The following is a 17,574-nucleotide window of genomic DNA, read 5'->3' as shown; positions in this document are numbered from 1 at the left end:
TTTTCTCTATGTATGTACTGTACATGTATACAGGATGTGCTGGAGCTCGAGTCACATCGATCCATCGATCCATGAATCCATGAATCCATGAGTTGAACGCCCCTGCGGAGGCAGAGCTACAATAGAGAAAAGCAAGAAACTAAGAAAAAAAAAAAATAAGGAAAACGAAAACGAAAACCTTCCGTCCATGTCCGTAGCACCAGATGATTGGGGCGATCGCTTTTATTTTTTTTATTTTTCTTTTACCTTTCATTCTCGATGTTTCCGTCAATAATCCTTGGAAAGAGGGTGGATCGCAATGACGCCAGGAAGAAATAATACGGGGAGGAGGGGGCAAGGAGCCTCATACCGAGCCGAAGGTTGTGAGAGAGGTCAGTAGTAGCTTCGGGCGCAGCTCCAATCCAACGAATAATGTTGTAATTGCCGAGGTGGTACGTTTTTGGGGCCAAAGAGGGTGGATTTCAGGTGATAGGACAATGTGATATTGTACTTTTTTTGGTTTAATTCTGGGTTATTTTTTATTTTATTTTTATTGTTTTATTTTTGGGTTCTATGTTGTTTACTTCAATAGTAACAAGTAACTACAGGTAGAGAGAGAGAGGGAGGGAGGCATTCTTTCCCTGGGATTCCGGACCCAGCAAGGATGTAGGCCAAAGGAAAAAGAAAATATGAAAATGCAAGGAGCCTGGCTGGGAAATACGGCAAGGTGGTCAACGGGGTTCACGTCCGAGTCGGTGTGCAGCATAAGTAGATGGACTAAACAAGAACCAAAGAGAATAATCCTAAATAAAAAGATAATAATAAAACTGGGACTGCGAGCGAGACCAAGGCATGGGAAGTTGATGCCGGGCACCGAGCCCCGCCCGGCGATGAAAGATGAAATGATGATCCAACAGAGTTCAGTAAATAGAGAGAAAGACAAAATAGAGAGAGAGAGAGAGTAACTGATCAGCTTCAGCTTTGCCAGGTTTGATCAACTATACAACCATAGATACCGAAGAAAATGAACCAGAACTCTATAAAACCAAGGAGGTAAAGCATGCAAAGTCCCACGGAATATTGGCCCGGTACATGGATTATGGACTATGGACTATGGACTTATGGAACGTTGGAGAGAGCCTAGCACCCAGCATTTCCGCGTGCATAGATTCCTTTAGGGTGTATTACTTTTGGAGGCTCCACGGAGTATCACCGTCTGCATGCACCAAATAGTCGAGTGTCGAACCTGCCTATGACCCAAACGATCATCGGGATCCTGACTTCTACAGGGGGTGAAAATGAGAGATTAGTATTTTACACTCTCATGTTGAAGTCATAAAAAATTCTATCTTTCTTTTATTGTCTTTTTTGCTTTTTTTAACTTCGAGTATCCATGAGGGTGGTCCTTGTGACGGTCGATTCCGTCTTGCAGTGTGGCACTGTACACGAGCATCTCACGACTCTTAACTCATACCTACCGAGAAAAAAAAATAGTAATAATAAGTGCGGCACGGATGAATCGGGGTGGAGCATGAAAATGTATGGGTGAGAGAAAGGATAGTATGCAGCGGTGACTCTTATCTCTCCGAGGTTGAAATGAAGCTCGCCGCAACCGGGAATTACGGAGTGGCAACGTGCGGGTGAGAGGCATGGAACATTTCGCCTCCTTTTTTTTTTTCTTGGTCCCACCGGATCGATGGAGATGGTCGCGCGTACACCCCCCAGTAATTTTTCATGAATTTGGTTGGCCACTCATGGCCAAGCTGAGGGAGTGTAGATCAAGAGAGAGAGAGAGAGAGGGTTAGGGGGGGAAAGAAGAGCAGGGAGGGGGGAAAAGCCCCGGTCGGAGAGGGATTCGAAAATGGGAAAACGCGCTAAATGGAGAATAGAGAGAGCCCCATGCGAGAGAGAGAGCTGACTCTTACACGGCTGGTGACCGCGTCCTCGCGCGTTAACTCCACGCTGTTGTACCAAAAGAGTGGGAGAGAGGGGCGATAATCTTTCTTTGCTCCAATAATCAAGGTGCCCAGAGCATAAAAAAAAGGAAAGAAAGGAAAAATGAAAGAAGAGAGGAGAAAAAGATCTATTTGCCCAACTAGGGCATGGATCGTCTCGATGAAGTATGACACAGCTATACCTTCATGGCCCAGTCATGGGCCTTTGACACATCTCCATCTCTTTTTATCTGGGGTTCTGGAAACACGGCAAGGAAATTGAAATTGACAGGAAAAAAAAAAAAAAAAAAAAAAGAGAAACCCACACCCTCGAGACATACACGCACACCGTGGCGGTGGCTCAGAACCCGCTCCAAGAGCCAAAAAGAGCCAAAGAAAAAGAAAAGAAAACAAAAAAAATGGAGCCTGACGAGTCGACTGGGATCTTTTTTGCCTGCTCTCCTTCTCTCTCTCCATCGACTCCATCCACACTATGGTCTACCGGGTCAACCGACTTTTGACCGAAAGACAATCATAATCACCACGCCGTGATTTGCGCCCGCCAAGATCTCAAGTTCATGCTCTGGGATCAGCTCCTTTTTCTTGCCTAGTTTCAGACCACTTTTTTTTCGGTGGCGGGAAGAGAACCAAGTTTCACCCTCGGTCTTTGTCCTTGAAGGCAGATAGATAATCAATCATGTTCTGTATAGGACGTATACTCCTTACCACTTAATACTATTGCTATGATGGATATACTCTAGATTATTATCTTATTGCATAGCCCCGTGTGAGGTTTTCTCACCAGGTGACATAGGACTAGGATTTGTCTATCACTTTATTACATCGATTCAGCAGTCTGCGTGAGGTCGTGTGCATATTTCCAGATCACTTCCTGGGGGGCGTTAGGGGGAGAAGTGGCCTCGCATTCGAACCACAGATCCAGGATGCGGCCCACGTCGCAGCTCAAGATGAAAAAGAAAACAAAAAGGAGCATGCACTGGATCACAAGTGCAACTACCTTACGTTCCTTCTAGATGGGTCTGTAATTCTGTAACTCGGGTCTCTGGAGTGAAACGACCATCGTGACCGGTTCCAACTGGGGGCGCCTGGGCAGCAACCGGGTCTCTCCCCTAAAGACGTTCTGGTTTTTACAAGCGCTTGGACGCAGATAATCATCAGTGATATCGCCAGCTGAAAATAATCCCAACTAAACTAAACTGGATTAAGAAAAATTGGATCCAGAGACGGGCGAATGAGAATGCGACCATCACTAGTATTTTAGGATTATTTTTTCGCTTTGGCCTTGGCCCCAATGGAAGGGAGACGCTTCTTTCCCTAAACAGTTTGGGAACTATCAAACTGGCCCATATGGTGCAGTTGCATTTACTCTCTTTCCCCCCTGAATCTTACAAGAAACGGGCAAGTCGTCCGATGAGAAACTTTACTTACTACTGTGTACATACGCCGGTGGGCTGATTGCAGAAAGAGAGAGGGGATGGAAGCGGCTGGGATGGACGATCCAGGATTTTTTTTTTTTTTTTTGGAGACAGGGTAATTCGGAAAATACTCGAGATGGACCACATATGAACCAATCAGATGGCATTGATGGGCGGCTAACAGCTTGGACCATAAGCCATGCCCACTATAGAGGTCGGGGCGTACGTGATTAGTCATATCACCGTGGACGTCGCACATTCTGGATGACTCAGCCAGGCAGCAATTCTGACGATCAGACTCGCTCTTTATCCCTGGACTCTCCATGACTGGGCCAGTGATCGTCACTCTCTTTTTCTCTTTTCTCTTTTTCCTTTTTCCTTTTTCTTTTTTTTTTTCTACGTGGCAGGGGAACTCCGTTACCAGCCTTTTTCATTTTTAATTTTTTTTTTTTTCACCATTCCTTTGCTTTCCACCCGGTGACGACTCCAACGATCAGCCACCGCAAAAAGCTCACCCCGTTCGCCTTCCGGCCCCTTCTCTTTGTGCAGGCGCACATGCTTGCTCACAGCCCATACTACATACTACATACATACACGGTCTTAACTCTAGGGATCATCCAGTTCACAAGTATTGTAGTATTTTAGTATTGTACTGAAAAGGAACACCACTCTACCCGACTTATTATTGGATCCAAAATGGGGGTCACCACTCGACCTCCTTGAACCCGGTCTTGGATCTGTCCTCCGGGGTCTGAACTTGTCTTTTTTTTTTTTTTCCCCTCTCCCTTTCACTAGTCTAACACACTACGGACTCAGTTATCCTCCGCCCTACTCCGCCTAGGGCTTCTGAGCCCGGGAGAGAGCCGTAAAACTGCGACCTACCTTTTCTAGGGTATCCACTTGTGACCCCCCCCGTCGCTCTGACATCAACCGGTATTTTCCCTCTTTTTTTTTTGTATTATTCTTCTAGTTATTTAATGATTTAATTATTAAATTAAATATTATTATTATTTTCTCAGACAATCAATCTAGATTGACCAAACTGGAACCCAAACGAGCCCCAGAAAGGAGGATCAGCCCTTTGGACCTGCGTCCGGACCAAACTCTGCTCTCTCCGGGTCTGGCGACTCCCTTTTGGGTCCTTTTTTTGCCTTTTGGTAGTGATGCCTTGACTTCATCCTTCTTGGTTGGATTGGATTGGATTGGATTTTATTCTTTTTTTGTCCGGTTTCCACTCAGCTGTGAACGATCCTCTTTTCCTAATTTAATTTATTAATTTCTTTTTTTTAAACCCTCTTTTCCTCTTTTTTCCTTTTGGGAAGTGGAGTCTCTTTAGATGGAGCCGGATCTCTCCTAAAAAGTCCACTATATCGTGGCTCTTCTACATATACATCATCTATGGCCCCTCTGCAGTGCGAAAGACTATATCGTGTGTTCTGACTTGAGCCTCTGTTCTCTTCACAACTCGAGCTGTGATTTCACCCTGGACTCCCTTTCCTTGCTCCTTGATTGCCTTCATTCCAATTGGACTGGGATCGACCTGGAGAAGTGAATCTCAACCTATATAGGGACCATGGATCACTGACCGGCCATATTTCACCGACGCCCTTTTGCTGATTACTCTTTTTGCTCTTCTTTCTATTCTACTTGATTTGCTTCTGATTCGATTGTTTTCACACCCCGCCAAACAACAAAACCCTAGCAAACCCACGCCCATGTGTCGACTTGCCTCTCTTCCTCTACACTTCTTCTATCCTTATGTCTTCCCCAGCTCTGGGCTCTCACTCTTCCTCTTCCTTCACCCCAGTCGACCGGACCCAGGCCTCTCATTTCAACCTTGCTGAGACCTCGGGTTCTTGCTGGACTGCTCCCTTCCGGGACGGTCTGCCTACTCCTCCCAGCGACATGACCGGCGTGACCTACAATGCCATTCCACCCGTTGCCTATGGAGGGAAACCAAATGGGATGCCCCATGTGTATCCCCACACTCGTCCTCAGTTCGACTCTTTCTCTTCTTCGATGATGCCGGTTCGGAAACCGCAGGCCCATTCTGCCCCCAAGGATGTCCCTGCCTCTGAGCCCTCGAGCTCCAAGAAGTCGAGTACTGCTTCACAGCTGCGGATTCCGTCGTCGATCAACAATACCCATGGGAGTCTGGCCGAGTTTGCGGCTCAGGTGAGCATTCTCTGAGATGGTTCAGGTTGTTGGGTTGGTTGAAAGGAAGCTAACGTTCTCGGCTTCATAGATGACCTGTCTGTTCTGGTTCGAAAAGACATCGAAACTGCAAGCCATCGAAAACCGTCAACATCCTGTTCCTTCGCTCGTCGCCGAAGCGATTCCCTCGGTTGGATTCCAGAAATGGGTGACCACGATTCTGTCGACCACGCAGGTCAGCCAGAACGTGATTCTGCTGGCTTTGCTGTTTATCTACCGATTGAAAAAGTTCAATGCGGGGGTCAAGGGCAAGAAAGGTAGCGAGTTCCGGTTGATGACGGTGGCGCTGATGCTGGGCAACAAATGTGAGTTTCTTTCCCTCGTGATGTTGATCTCGAAAATCGGTTGCTGACTCAGCACCAGTCCTCGACGACAATACCTACACCAACAAGACGTGGGCCGAGGTGTCAGGCATTGCGGTGCAGGAGATCCATATCATGGAGGTGGAATTCCTCAGCAACATCCGCTATGACTTGTTTGCCTCCAAGGCGGAATGGGGCCGGTGGCACACCAAGCTGGGCCTCTTCGCCGACTACTTCAACCAGGCCTCGATGCTGCCCGTCGAATCCGAGATCAAGACCCCCATACTGCATGTCTCGCCTCCTCGTCCGCAGCCCCAGTCACCATTGTCCAAGCTGCCCTCTCCTCCCTCCGACTCGCTTCGCCCGCCCTCGCAGCCTGACTGGTACATGCCCGTCCATGGACTGCCCTACACTGCTCCCCCGCCCCAGCTGGGTGTTGAGCCGCAGTCAACGTCTCGGAAACGGAGCCGTGATGAGGACGATGAACTGCATCCCATGAAGCGGATTGCCCTGTCGACCCCCAGCTCTGCCGGTCCCGCCATGACCGTCCCCTCGACCATGAACACCATCCCGACTCTTCCACCCGTCTTGACCCCGACCTCTGCCCCGACGGTCCCGGCACCAATGGCCAGGCCCATTTCCCGGCTACCGCGCCCCAACATCCCTCCGTCCTCCAACCCGATGCCCCAGACTCTACCTCCCTCTGGAGTTTCTCAACTGCCAGCCCTGATGCCCCCGGTCTACAACCGGCCATCGAACTGGGCTCCGCAGATACCCTCGGTCCCCGCCCCGCCCGTTGCATCAGGACTGTACAACACACCGTCGCTGCCAAACCGACACCACCCGAGTCCCTTCGGCGTGTCCTCGGGTACAGTGTCGCCAGCCGTGTCTGCGTACGCGGCGCAAACCCCGCAGACGCATCTCTCCCCGTCCTTCTTCCTGGCCAACCGCAACTCGCCCTACCGGCCCGTGCGCTCTGTCCATACGCTCCTGATTCCGCCGCCGTCCACCTCCCTGCAGCAGCAACGCAGCGTGCCCTTCGACCACATGCACTACCAGCCGTTGGGCAAGACCTCGGCGGACCGCAAGACGGGCCTGCTGCCTCATATTCAGCCTGATGCCTGGAGCCAGGGTCCCTTCCTTCACCCTATCTATCCTCCTACTCAGAGCTTCTCTGGTTGAAGAGCTTCTTCCTATTTTTCCCCATTACTCTCCTTCCGTTTTACGATTTTACCGCGTCACGAACCCATCTCACGAGAGCTATCTCATTCACTGTACATCCTTTCCTCTATTGTCTATCCCTTTTTCTTTCTCTATCTCTCTTCCATTCCTTCATGTACAGAATTATCGCTTCATTTTTTTTGGCATTTTGCTTGGCGTTCCATTTAGAAGGGTTGCTGTGGTGTGATATTTTGCTTATTCGCATCCTCGGCCGTTGTTGCTCCTGCATTCGCATGATAGGGCGTTTTTATTTTAGCAGACTCAAATTTGCATGTCAAGAAACTAGATTTCTTTCTTATTTATGCCTGGCACCTTGTAGCATGTACTTCGTATCCAGGCTCACGGAACATAAGACTACAGCCATTCTTGAAATGGCTTGCCTTGACACTTTGCATGGACAAGACTTTGGAGTCTACCTGGTCTAAAATATGGCAGAAATTTGCGTAAAATGTTTCGAGTGCGCGAATATATTGCAAGTAGGGTTTTGAGCGTGAACATGTACTTGTTTGCACCCAAGAAAGATGCTAGCTTTAGTACAGATCTTTTTGAAACTATACTTGCATAAATAATAATTCCAATAAAAAGCAGAGTAAACAGAAAACCTGAAAACACAAAATGAAGAAAGAAACAGAAGACGAAGATTCTTGGAAGCGTACACAGTCCAGTCTCCCGGACCAAAATTCCTCCGCCCCGACCGGGAAGAATCTCGACACTCGAACAATTCCAGCAACCAGCAACGTCTTCGGACAGACACACATACACACAGCTCCAGTCTCTCACCATGACCCCCCGGCTCATGGGGCTGCCAATCCAGCTGGCCACCCGGCCCTTTCAGCAGGCCTCACCACTGGCCTTCCTCCTGCCGCAATTCCAGCCAACTCGTCAAGCGCACATCCTGGCCTCGCTCTCCGACAACCCCTCGGCCTACAACAAGCGCATCCGGCGAGGTCGTGGTCCGGCCTCGGGCAAGGGTAAGACCTCTGGACGAGGACAGAACGGTCAGAAGCAGCATGGAAAAGTCCCCGCGCACTTCAATGGAGGACAGACGCCCGATGAGGTGGTGCATGGCGAGCGTGGAGGGAAGAATCCGTACGTTACTGCATCCTTTCTTCGACTTCTCCTCTTTCCCTTCCTTTTCGTATTCTAATTGCTTCGTCACTTTCTTAGATTCTCCGTCGAAATGGCCCCTATCAACCTCAACCGCATCCAGGAGTGGATCGACCAAGGCCGCATCAGCGCCGCGCACCCGATCACCGTCCGCGAACTGACCCAATCGCGCTGCATCCACCAGCACAAAGATGGCGTCAAGCTGCTCGGCGGCAACGACAGCGGCAGCGAAACTGAGTCCACACTGAAGCAGCCCATCCACCTGGTCGTGTCGCGGGCATCGGCCTCCGCCATCGCCGCCGTCGAGGCCACCGGCGGCTCCGTGACCACGCGCTACTACACGCGCCGCGCCATCGAGCTCATCATGAAGCGCGAGATCCACCCGTTCCTCTCCCGCGCCTGGTCTGCCCAGGCCGCGCCCGAGCCGCTTCTGCACGCCGCCGCCGACAATGCCGTCGACCCGGACCAACAACAACAACTAGCAGACTCTGTCTTGCCGCCCCCTGGTTTCCGTTACCGTCTGCCGGATCCCACTCGCCGTCGCGATATCGAGTATTATCGTGATCCTGCGCACCGCGGATATCTGAGCCATCTGCTGAAGCCTACCGAGGGTCCCAGTTTGTTCTTCCGCTCGCCTGAGGACCGGAAGATGACGGCTGGTTCGAGGAAGGAGAAGGTCTTGCCTGCGAACCGTCTCTGGTAGTGCTCTTTCTTCTCTTCTCTTTTCTTTTCTCTAGATTTCTTTTGTTGGTCTCTTCGGTTTCCCGCCTGGCTGTCAGAGCGTCTTCTGTGTTGGATCTGTTTGATCTGCCTGCGCCAGCCTTCCTGTACATTGTATCAATAGCCCCAATATGTCCCTCATCTTTAGCCTATGTCAAAGAAATTACTTTTTCGCCTTATGTATGCCCCTCTCAAGAATACTTGAATGGTCAATCCTTGGATTGTATTGACAGCAAACCGCATAAAGTGTTTCTTCTTGTACGCCCGGATGAGCCGGTCACCCAGACAAAAGAAAGAAAATCATGTAGATAGAGCAGAGAAGACATTGACAGAAACGAAAAACAGAAATCCACGGATATAATATAAGTACAGCAGTAGCAAAAATGGCCCGGGCCAATACAAGAAGAAATAGCAATTTAGAAAGGAACAGAAACAAAAACGCCGTGCTTGCTGCTCCCGCGTATAACATTGTCAATCATAAACCGTCTCGTCATATCAAATCTCAGCCTCGAGATGTAATGCCGGCAGAGGATATGTGGAGTAGATCCCAAAACCAAATGAAAAGAACCAAGAAAGAAAAAAAAAAGAACATGCTGGTAATTTCAAAAATCGACAAGAAACGAAACGAATGGGTATCATCGTGATTCAAAGGTTCCAAAAACACCGGCACTCGTAATTCGTGGCAGCGCCAGAGTAAAGAAAGGACCATCACAAGAGGAAAAGAGAAAAAAAAAGTGTCGCGTCATAATCTGAAGGCCCGTCTATCCCATAATGTCGTGCAAGGGACGCGGAGTGGAAACGAATGTCGAGTGTAAACTGGGAGAGGAAAGAAGGCAGAAGAGCCGAAAAGAGGACGAAGGATCTCAAAGCTTCCACGCGCTTTCAGGAGAACTCTCCTCGGCGGTTTCGGCAACTTCCCGAAGCCAGGAGCATGATAGAATATCACGGATGGTCCACCGCTTCTCCATGTCCATTTCCAGACAACCCTTGATCAAGTCCAGGGCATCCTGTCGGTCTTTCCGAAGAACATCATCAGCGACTTCGCCTAGCACGGCATCGTGATTCCAAATGCCAGCGAGGATGTTTGACTGAATGCGGGGAGCAAACGAGTCTTGGAATGGTCGCGACCCGACCACAACCGTGAAGACGATGACGCCAAAGGCCCAAATGTCGACTGATGGTTGGATGACGCCGCTTGTCGAATTCAACAACTCCGGGGAGGCGTATTCCAAACTGCCCGCAACGCTTGTACTGGAACCGGCTGGGCCCATTTGCTTGAGAGGCGGGCGGTCTGCGACATCGTCGTATGGATCCGGGGAGTCGCCGCCATTGTCAGTGGTCATCCATTCCGCCATTCCAAAGTCGCAAAGAACGAGAGTCGAAGATTTCGTGCCGTTGCTTGTTTCGACGGGATCCAGGAGGCAATTTTCCAGCTTGATATCTCGGTGAACCACTCGAGCATCTTCGTGCAAATAACGAATGGCGCAGGCCAGCTGGTAGGAGTATTTCTTGGCGAGAACTGGATCCAGCCCACCGCGGTTCTGGCGGACCAGGTCGAACAGTGTGCCACCGATAGCAAGCTTAGTGAAACAGAAAGTGGCGAAATCCGTTTCGTATACGGCATCGAGCGTCAAAACATGAGGGTGGCTGAGATACCGCCAGACTCGGACCTCGTGGTCAAATTCGGCTTGCACTTCGTCGTTTTCTTTTTCACTTCGTCCCGTCACATTTTTGCGAACAACTTTGACAGCAAGCCGTTTGGTGGCGCCATGCTCTTCCACCTTGTAGGCCTCTTTCACCGTGCTAAAACCTCCAAAGCCGATCTGCTTTCCCAGAACATAGTCGGTACCAACCATCTGCCCTTCGTCGTCTGGTTGAGAAACTGGTTCCTCAGGACCAGTCCACATAGAGAGAAACATGCTAGCGGGTGACTTTCCGCTAGAGGCTGTGGATCTACGAGAACCATGCCGCGTAGAGGTACGAAGGCTGCTGCTACGATCGAGCGTAGAGCTGCGTGACTTGCTCCCAAAAGGAGTAGTAATACTTCCAGACCAAGAACTGCGATCTTCGGGTGATGCAAAGGGTTGAGTCGGTGATGTTACACACAACGGCGACAGTATATCTTTTCGATCGGGCGGAGTTCGTAGTTCGTCCATGGTCGGAGATGCGGTCGACAGCGACGTCAGGGAGGTCGGGTGGTCGAGCTCCGAGCCCAAAACTGAATCATCCTCAGGGCTCACAACAGATCGCGCTCGGGAGGTTCTGGTCGGAAAGCTCCGCTGATCCTGGGTCTGTTTGGGGCTCGAGCTCCAGGCTCCAGGCTTGGGATCAGCCGGGTCGTCGTCTTGTGAGAGTGCGTTTCGAAGCCCAGAGCTCCGTGACTCGAACTTCTGGGGTGGGCGATCCTTCACATCCCCTTTCGCCAGTGGCTCTTCCAGTGGACGTTGACGACCGGAATCCAACGAAACATTGGGGCTGAAGGTGATGGACGGACGACGAGACTGAAGATAGTTGTCGAGCGGTGACCCTGGGACATCTTCCGGCTTGTGAGGGAAACTGACGTCGCCCCTAGAGCGGTCATCTGAGCGTGGAACCGAGATGGGCGGCGTCGCTGAATGGAGATCACTTAACACACTGTGGTCTTCATCAGTATCGCGGCAGCGCGCGTTGTAGTCATGGGATATGTTGGTGTGGTCGCTCTCGATACCATCTCCATCTGATGTCGTTCCCCTCCCTCCATCTTCATGCATCCATCCAGATTCCTCACGATGAAACGAAGTCTCAATCTTCAAGTCTGCCAGTCCGTTCCTCTCGTCAAACGCCATGCCCCTGGAAAGAGCGTGGTTGGGAATCTATTTGGTGGTGCGAGCCCGAAAAAGGCTTGCAGTTGGGGTAAAAGAACCCCCCCTGCTGGTTTGTGTTGATGTATTTTCGAGATGGTTGGACGTCAAGGACAATTGTGGGGTAATAAGCGTTTGAAGCGGGGTTTGGGTGTCTGTTATCGCACGGAGGATGTAGAGTTATTGAAAGTGAAAGTCAGAGGTCGTGGGCGGGGTACTGAGATGAATATTGTTTCTGGTGGCAAATATGGGGTTTGGTAGTCAAGGGTGGAGGTACAAGAGAAATCAAAAACGAGGGATTCGCCAGTCGCAAAAGATGAGGGGAGGTCGGGTGATAACGGAACAGACGAAAAGCATCGGATGGAGTCACATGATCGTCATCATTTGCAGCCCTGAGCCCTACACGCTCAATCGGGATTTCAGGGGCTCGGGATTAGCCGCGCGCAAGGGGCGCTTGTTTAAAAGCACCTCCTTTTGGTCCCTTTCGAGTGTCTGGGGATGTCCAGTCCTCATGGGCCCGATTCTTGATTCTCTTTGGTTTAATTTCTTTTTCTCTTTGATGTCGCTCTGGCAGTAATTTCTTTTCTCCCTCGCGCTTTCACCCGTTCCCAACCTCCGTACTGTGGAAGCGCAGACCAGCCCCCGCCATTATTGACGAGGCGCAGTCTTTCTTTGACGGCAACCTGTCCAGTTCTGGAACTCTCTGAAGATCCAATTCCTTGCGCTTTGAACTCGATCAGGCCTCGGGTGCTCTGTGAGCGATTTGCGCGAACTTTTTGACCGGCGCTTTTTGGTTCGAGGTCCATGTTCCCAATTCAACCGTCGCTCCTTGCACCTAAAAGTCCTGTGTCACTCGTCTACCCGTTGAGATTACGTTCATTTTATAAGGAAGCAACAACATGACAAGACCTCAAATTATCCGAGCGGGTGCGTTTTTATGCCCCCCCCCCCCCCCCTGATACCCCAATGCCAGTTGGCCCACAGTCGAAATGCTGACCGCTATATCTCAGATACCTTGGATCTCCAAGATCACGATACGCCTTCGGCCAAAGACCATTCCAGACAACCCGAACACCCAACTCCTCTCGGGGGCGGCCGGCCTGCTCCCCACCAGGAGTTGTCCATTCGCCATGCGGACAAAGATTCGAAGTCGGCGATAAGGGGCGGTCCGGGCTCCGACAGTGGAGTAGACATGTATGGAGAGCCAGAGGATATGGATGATGACTTGGAGGGTACCCAATATGAGCACGAAGACGGCGATCTGGCGGACGGCGAAAGCGATGATCTATTGGACGACGATCTGATGGACAAGATCTCGAGCTCTCCATCGATTGACGACGGTACGTATTGTTTCAGCTGAAATTTGCTATTTCTTGGGGCTCGTCTCATACTAGGCAGAGGATATCGACTTCGAATTCGTTTACGCGCTCCACAATTTCGTCGCAACGGTCGATGGGCAAGCCAATGCTGCCAAAGGCGATACTATGGTGCTTCTTGACGACAGTAATAGCTATTGGTGGCTTGTCCGTGTGGTAAAGGATGGGAGCATTGGTGGGTTTAATGCCTCCAATATCACGAGGATGTTGCTGATCACAACCAGGCTATCTGCCCGCTGAGCACATCGAAACCCCGACCGAAAGACTCGCCCGATTGAACAAACACAGGAACGTCGACGTAGGTGCACCTCTACCTTGTTGTTTGAACCAGGATCTGACCCAGATAGCTCTCTGCGACCATGTTAGGCGACAACTCGGAGAAGTCCAAGAATCCTTTGAAGAAGGCTATGCGCCGGAGGAATGCGAAGACCGTTAATTTCACGGCCCCAACATACATCGAAGCATCAGATGTCGAGTTTTCTAGCGACGATGATTCCGAGCACGGCGACTTTTTCAACGATGACGAAACTGTTGATGGGGAGGAGGAAGAATCGCAAGAAGCGAACGAAGATATTGTCGTGGAACCTCTCCGACCCAAAGCACAAAAGGACAAGCCTGTGGAGCAGACAGAAAGCAATGGCTTGCAGGAAATTCAGGAGCCAGAACATTTGAACTCGGAGCCACGTCGGTCTAGTGAAGAATTCTTTGACCCAGAAGGTAAGAGGACTTAGTATTATTGCCTCTGTGCGATACCTGAAACTAACATTCTCGGGAACAGAACCATCCGTCAGTCGGTCCAGAAACGGCACTGTACGGAACACGGATTCTTTCTTCAAGGACGATACCGCCGAGCCGAAGAAGATTTCCCTGACACCAAATCTGCTACGTGAGGAGCAGGGCGGCAATTTGTTGACTGAGGTGAAAGAAGTAAGGTTCTCATAGAACGCTTGTTGAGTAATCACTGACTTTTATAAAGGAGCGCGGGAGCTTCGAGACCATCGATAAAGCGTCAATTCCCCAGGAAAAAGCCAAAGAGGACAAGAAACGCAAAGACAAGAAGCCAGGGATGCTTAGTGGGCTGTTCAAACGCAAGGACAAGAAGAGCAAAGCAACCGACGATGACTTTGAGGAGCCAGAGAAGTCTCCAGCGGAGTCAACCTTCCGAGCCTCGCCGCAACCGAAAACCTCCATGGATTCTCTGGATTCGCGGTCTTCTAAGCCTCAACGCCAGCCTAGCAATAAACTGCAGAAGCAGCCCCCCATGTCTCCTACGAAGGTCGACCCACAGGTCGACCCGGCAATTGCCCAGCCCGCTAAGGACACCGAAGTCATGCACCGCAGCCAGAGTGACCAATCTATTCGCCAGGTGACAGCGCAAGGAGTAGGTAACTTGGAGAACGGCCGGGGAACTGTGACTTCTCCTGTGTCATCCCCCATTAGTCCAACAAGCCCAAGAGAGACTTTCGCTACTCCTGCCGAGTCAAGGGATTCATTGGCGTCCCCGGTCGAGCGACCATCGAGCGAAGCGCAGTGGAGAGGGGGCTACGATTCCTCTGCGCGCACCACGCCTGTACAGCCTTCTGTGGCATCTCCGCCCCAGAAATTTATCCCCAAGCTAACAACCAACCCCCGCCCCCCGAATCGGAGTCTCCGGTTAATGTCTCGCCCGTCGGGGCACCGGGCCTGACGATGGACGCATCGCCTAGGGCGCGTTCTGTCTCTCCAATCTCGCCACCGTCGTCTCCCGAAGTGGAACAGGCCATGCTCAAGGGCAACGAGGCTACCCCTGGGTCGGTGGACACACCGACCTGGAGTGACGCTAGTTTACGATCATACCTCGACGAAGAAAACGATATTCGTGATCTGTTCATGATTGTCCATGACAAATCAAATGTTCCTCCCGCTGGCCCCGATCACCCTATTACCGGTCGTTTGTTCAAGGAAGAAAGCAAACGGCTCAAAGAGATGACCAACCAGCTTGACGAAATGCTTGTGGGTTGGGTTTCCCAGCGGGCCAGGCAGTCGACTCCGATGCGAACCCTGCAGAGTCCCTCGACATAGTGACTTGGGTGTATAGTTTTCCTTCGCACGTCTATCTCTGGATATATGCATGGCTGAATCACTGCGATAGCGGCCCGGGAAGGCTGTGGATGTGCTGGGCACATTCATTTTTGGCCGGCCCCTGTTCTTTCTTTATTTCTTTGCCCTGTGTCGCCTTGACGTTCGCTCAGTGCACTTTCTTTTTATTTTCCTTCGATTGACTCAGCCAGCACTCTATTGCATTTGATTGTTTTGTCCATCTTTTTTCTTTTCTTTTCATCTTTTTTGGTTTGTCGGAATACCCCGAGTCCGTGTTTATTTAGTTTACTTGTCGCCCTGGGGAGACATGACGCAGTTCCATCTCTGTTTCCAAGTTTATTTTGATTCCTTGTAACCTGAAGTTTATACCTAGGCATATTAGTAGGGTGACCCTCCTTGAGACAGCTCCATGGGGATGGTGATTGGTGGTTCGTACATTCCACTGCAAGACCGAGGGTCGTGCGAGCAGGTCACCCGCGCCATGATGTATGGACTTTTGCGATCATCCGACCACCACCGGTAGAGTAGATCATATTGAGATAAGAAGCAGTCTTTTGCCATGTATGGTTTCGCAAACACCATGGCAGACCCGTACAACCCATACTCTTCATACTCCACGCCCACCCCGGGCGGAGTCAGTTACTATCTCCCCGAGGATCAACATCCATACCCTATGTATCCACCACAGCCAGACTTCCATGTCTCTGAGCCCCAGCCGAGCTCGTATCACCCGTACCACCTCGCGCCGGAACCCTACCACGGCAGCATGCCGGAGAGGAGTTACACGCCGGTAGGACAGCCAGACTATCTCGGCCCGGTTGTCACGGCCGGGACTCCGTCTACTCCGGGAAAAGTCCCAGAGAATTTAGGGTACTAGTAGGTGTTTTGCTATTCTTATCAGTTTCTCTCCACAAGCTGTTATTTTTTCGAGAAATATGTCCATGCCCGGTGGCTGTGTAGTTCGCATCACCCAACACTAACCCTAACTGAATCTAGTGGCCACCACCCCGACCAACCTCATTTCTCCCCATCTCCCAGCCCTCATCCACCCGCAGTGCATGTATCCGATGCCGACAACCCTTCGCCAAGCGCGGAGAGTCATCCATCGGACCCCCGCGAGGAACCCCAGCACGAGCGCGGGCTTGGAAGTTCGCTGGCTGGCGGCGCGGCGGGCTACTTCGCCGGACATAAGAAAGACCATGGGCTCTTAGGTGCTATTGGAGGTGCCATTCTGGGCAACTATTTGGAAGACAAGATGAAGGAACATCGTCGGCATAGCCATAGTCATGGCCATGGTCACCGGCATGGCCACGGACATGGTCATCATCACCACCATCATCAGCGGCACCGCAGTCATAGTAGCCATTCTCGGCATCGACGAGATGACAGCTCGTAAGAGTTGGGGATTATTCAGACCGCTCGAGCGCACGGTTGTCTGGACTTTGTGGAAAGTTTTCCTGGTATATGCCATATACAGCTGGAGTTGATCTGTGTTTTGAATGCTTCTTTATTTGAGATCAGAATGGCAATTAGTGATGTCAGATTTCTTTGCTAAAATAATGGATTCTTTTAGCTACTTCGGTATGATATCTAATTGATTCTGTCTCTTATATTTTCCTATACTCGCCCGTAATAGGACGCTACCTAAGTGCTAAAAAAACATATACAAGACAGGGGCTAAGGTGCAGGAGAGGTTATCTAGCTTTCATCTAGAATATACGTGAAAGATCAGACAAAATATCAGGCTGCTTCCAGCTCGTTAAAGGAAGGAGTTTTACACCATTCCTTCCTCTCCGGCCTCTTTCTCAAGAATCTTCGTCTTTATACCCTATGACCTTCTGATGGTGTTCTGATATTTCAATACATTTCGGCACACCAAAGACAAGAAAACTCTGCTTTCGTGCTGAGTGTCTTATTTGAATAGGCACCTCGTATTATGATGTTGCTAGGACCCACTTCTCATTAGACATGTCAATCCACCATCCTCGAAATTTTGCTTTCTCTCTCTTCTGCTGATATCAAGTGGATAGTGGGCAAGCAAACCCAGTGCTCAACGCCCTCTTCAACACTCCCAATATATCTGCAACTAACCTAAAGCAGGACCCTGAAGCACTTCCAATATTTCTCGGCGGTTGCCCGTCTCGTGTTTCTGATGGGTCTGTCAAAAGTCAATATACAATCTAAGCCTCCAGTGGTCAAACCCACCCGATCGACATAAGCAGTCTGTTCATTTTGGAGTCCAATCGGCCTTTCCGCCCCTGATCCTGTCTGGAATACGAGCACAGCAACTTCATCTGCCGCGCCAAGCCAGATCGAGCGAGCAATATGCCAGCTAGCCGGATCCGTTCCTCAGGAATTATCCAACG

At 50.6% G+C, this 17,574-nt stretch overlaps 5 protein-coding genes across 5 annotated transcripts; 4 read left to right on the top strand and 1 right to left on the bottom strand.

Moving 5' to 3' along the window:
• Positions 1–5,107: 5,107 nt before the first annotated feature.
• Positions 5,108–7,047, top strand: NUU61_006500 (uncharacterized protein; the record flags this gene model as incomplete). Its single annotated transcript, XM_056657028.1, has 3 exons — positions 5,108–5,524; positions 5,595–5,868; positions 5,927–7,047. The coding sequence occupies 3 exons, from the start codon at positions 5,108–5,110 to the stop codon at positions 7,045–7,047; spliced, it is 1,812 nt and encodes a 603-aa protein (XP_056509828.1).
• An 820-nt stretch (positions 7,048–7,867) lies between these two features.
• NUU61_006499 (mitochondrial 54S ribosomal protein uL15m) lies at positions 7,868–8,896 on the top strand (the record flags this gene model as incomplete). Its single annotated transcript, XM_056657027.1, has 2 exons — positions 7,868–8,175; positions 8,254–8,896. 2 exons carry the CDS (start codon positions 7,868–7,870, stop codon positions 8,894–8,896), a joined length of 951 nt encoding a protein of 316 aa, XP_056509827.1.
• An 880-nt stretch (positions 8,897–9,776) lies between these two features.
• On the bottom strand, positions 9,777–11,738 carry NUU61_006498 (serine/threonine-protein kinase; the record flags this gene model as incomplete). The annotated part of the gene is made up of 1 exon (XM_056657026.1): positions 9,777–11,738. The coding sequence occupies one exon, from the start codon at positions 11,736–11,738 to the stop codon at positions 9,777–9,779; it is 1,962 nt and encodes a 653-aa protein (XP_056509826.1).
• Positions 11,739–12,652: 914 nt separating this feature from the next.
• NUU61_006497 (SH3 domain-containing protein) lies at positions 12,653–15,190 on the top strand (the record flags this gene model as incomplete). Its single annotated transcript, XM_056657025.1, has 8 exons — positions 12,653–12,680; positions 12,764–13,093; positions 13,152–13,304; positions 13,354–13,427; positions 13,477–13,846; positions 13,908–14,056; positions 14,106–14,510; positions 14,570–15,190. 8 exons carry the CDS (start codon positions 12,653–12,655, stop codon positions 15,188–15,190), a joined length of 2,130 nt encoding a protein of 709 aa, XP_056509825.1.
• Positions 15,191–15,788: 598 nt separating this feature from the next.
• NUU61_006496 (uncharacterized protein) lies at positions 15,789–16,604 on the top strand (the record flags this gene model as incomplete). The annotated part of the gene is made up of 2 exons (XM_056657024.1): positions 15,789–16,078; positions 16,205–16,604. 2 exons carry the CDS (start codon positions 15,789–15,791, stop codon positions 16,602–16,604), a joined length of 690 nt encoding a protein of 229 aa, XP_056509824.1.
• Positions 16,605–17,574: the final 970 nt, after the last annotated feature.

Source organism: Penicillium alfredii, assembly GCF_028826965.1.
Source record: "Penicillium alfredii strain IBT 34128 chromosome Unknown utg000009l_segment0_segment0, whole genome shotgun sequence".
NCBI classification, from domain to species: Eukaryota; Fungi; Ascomycota; class Eurotiomycetes; order Eurotiales; family Aspergillaceae; genus Penicillium; species Penicillium alfredii.
This window is presented reverse-complemented; position numbering and strand designations above follow the sequence as displayed.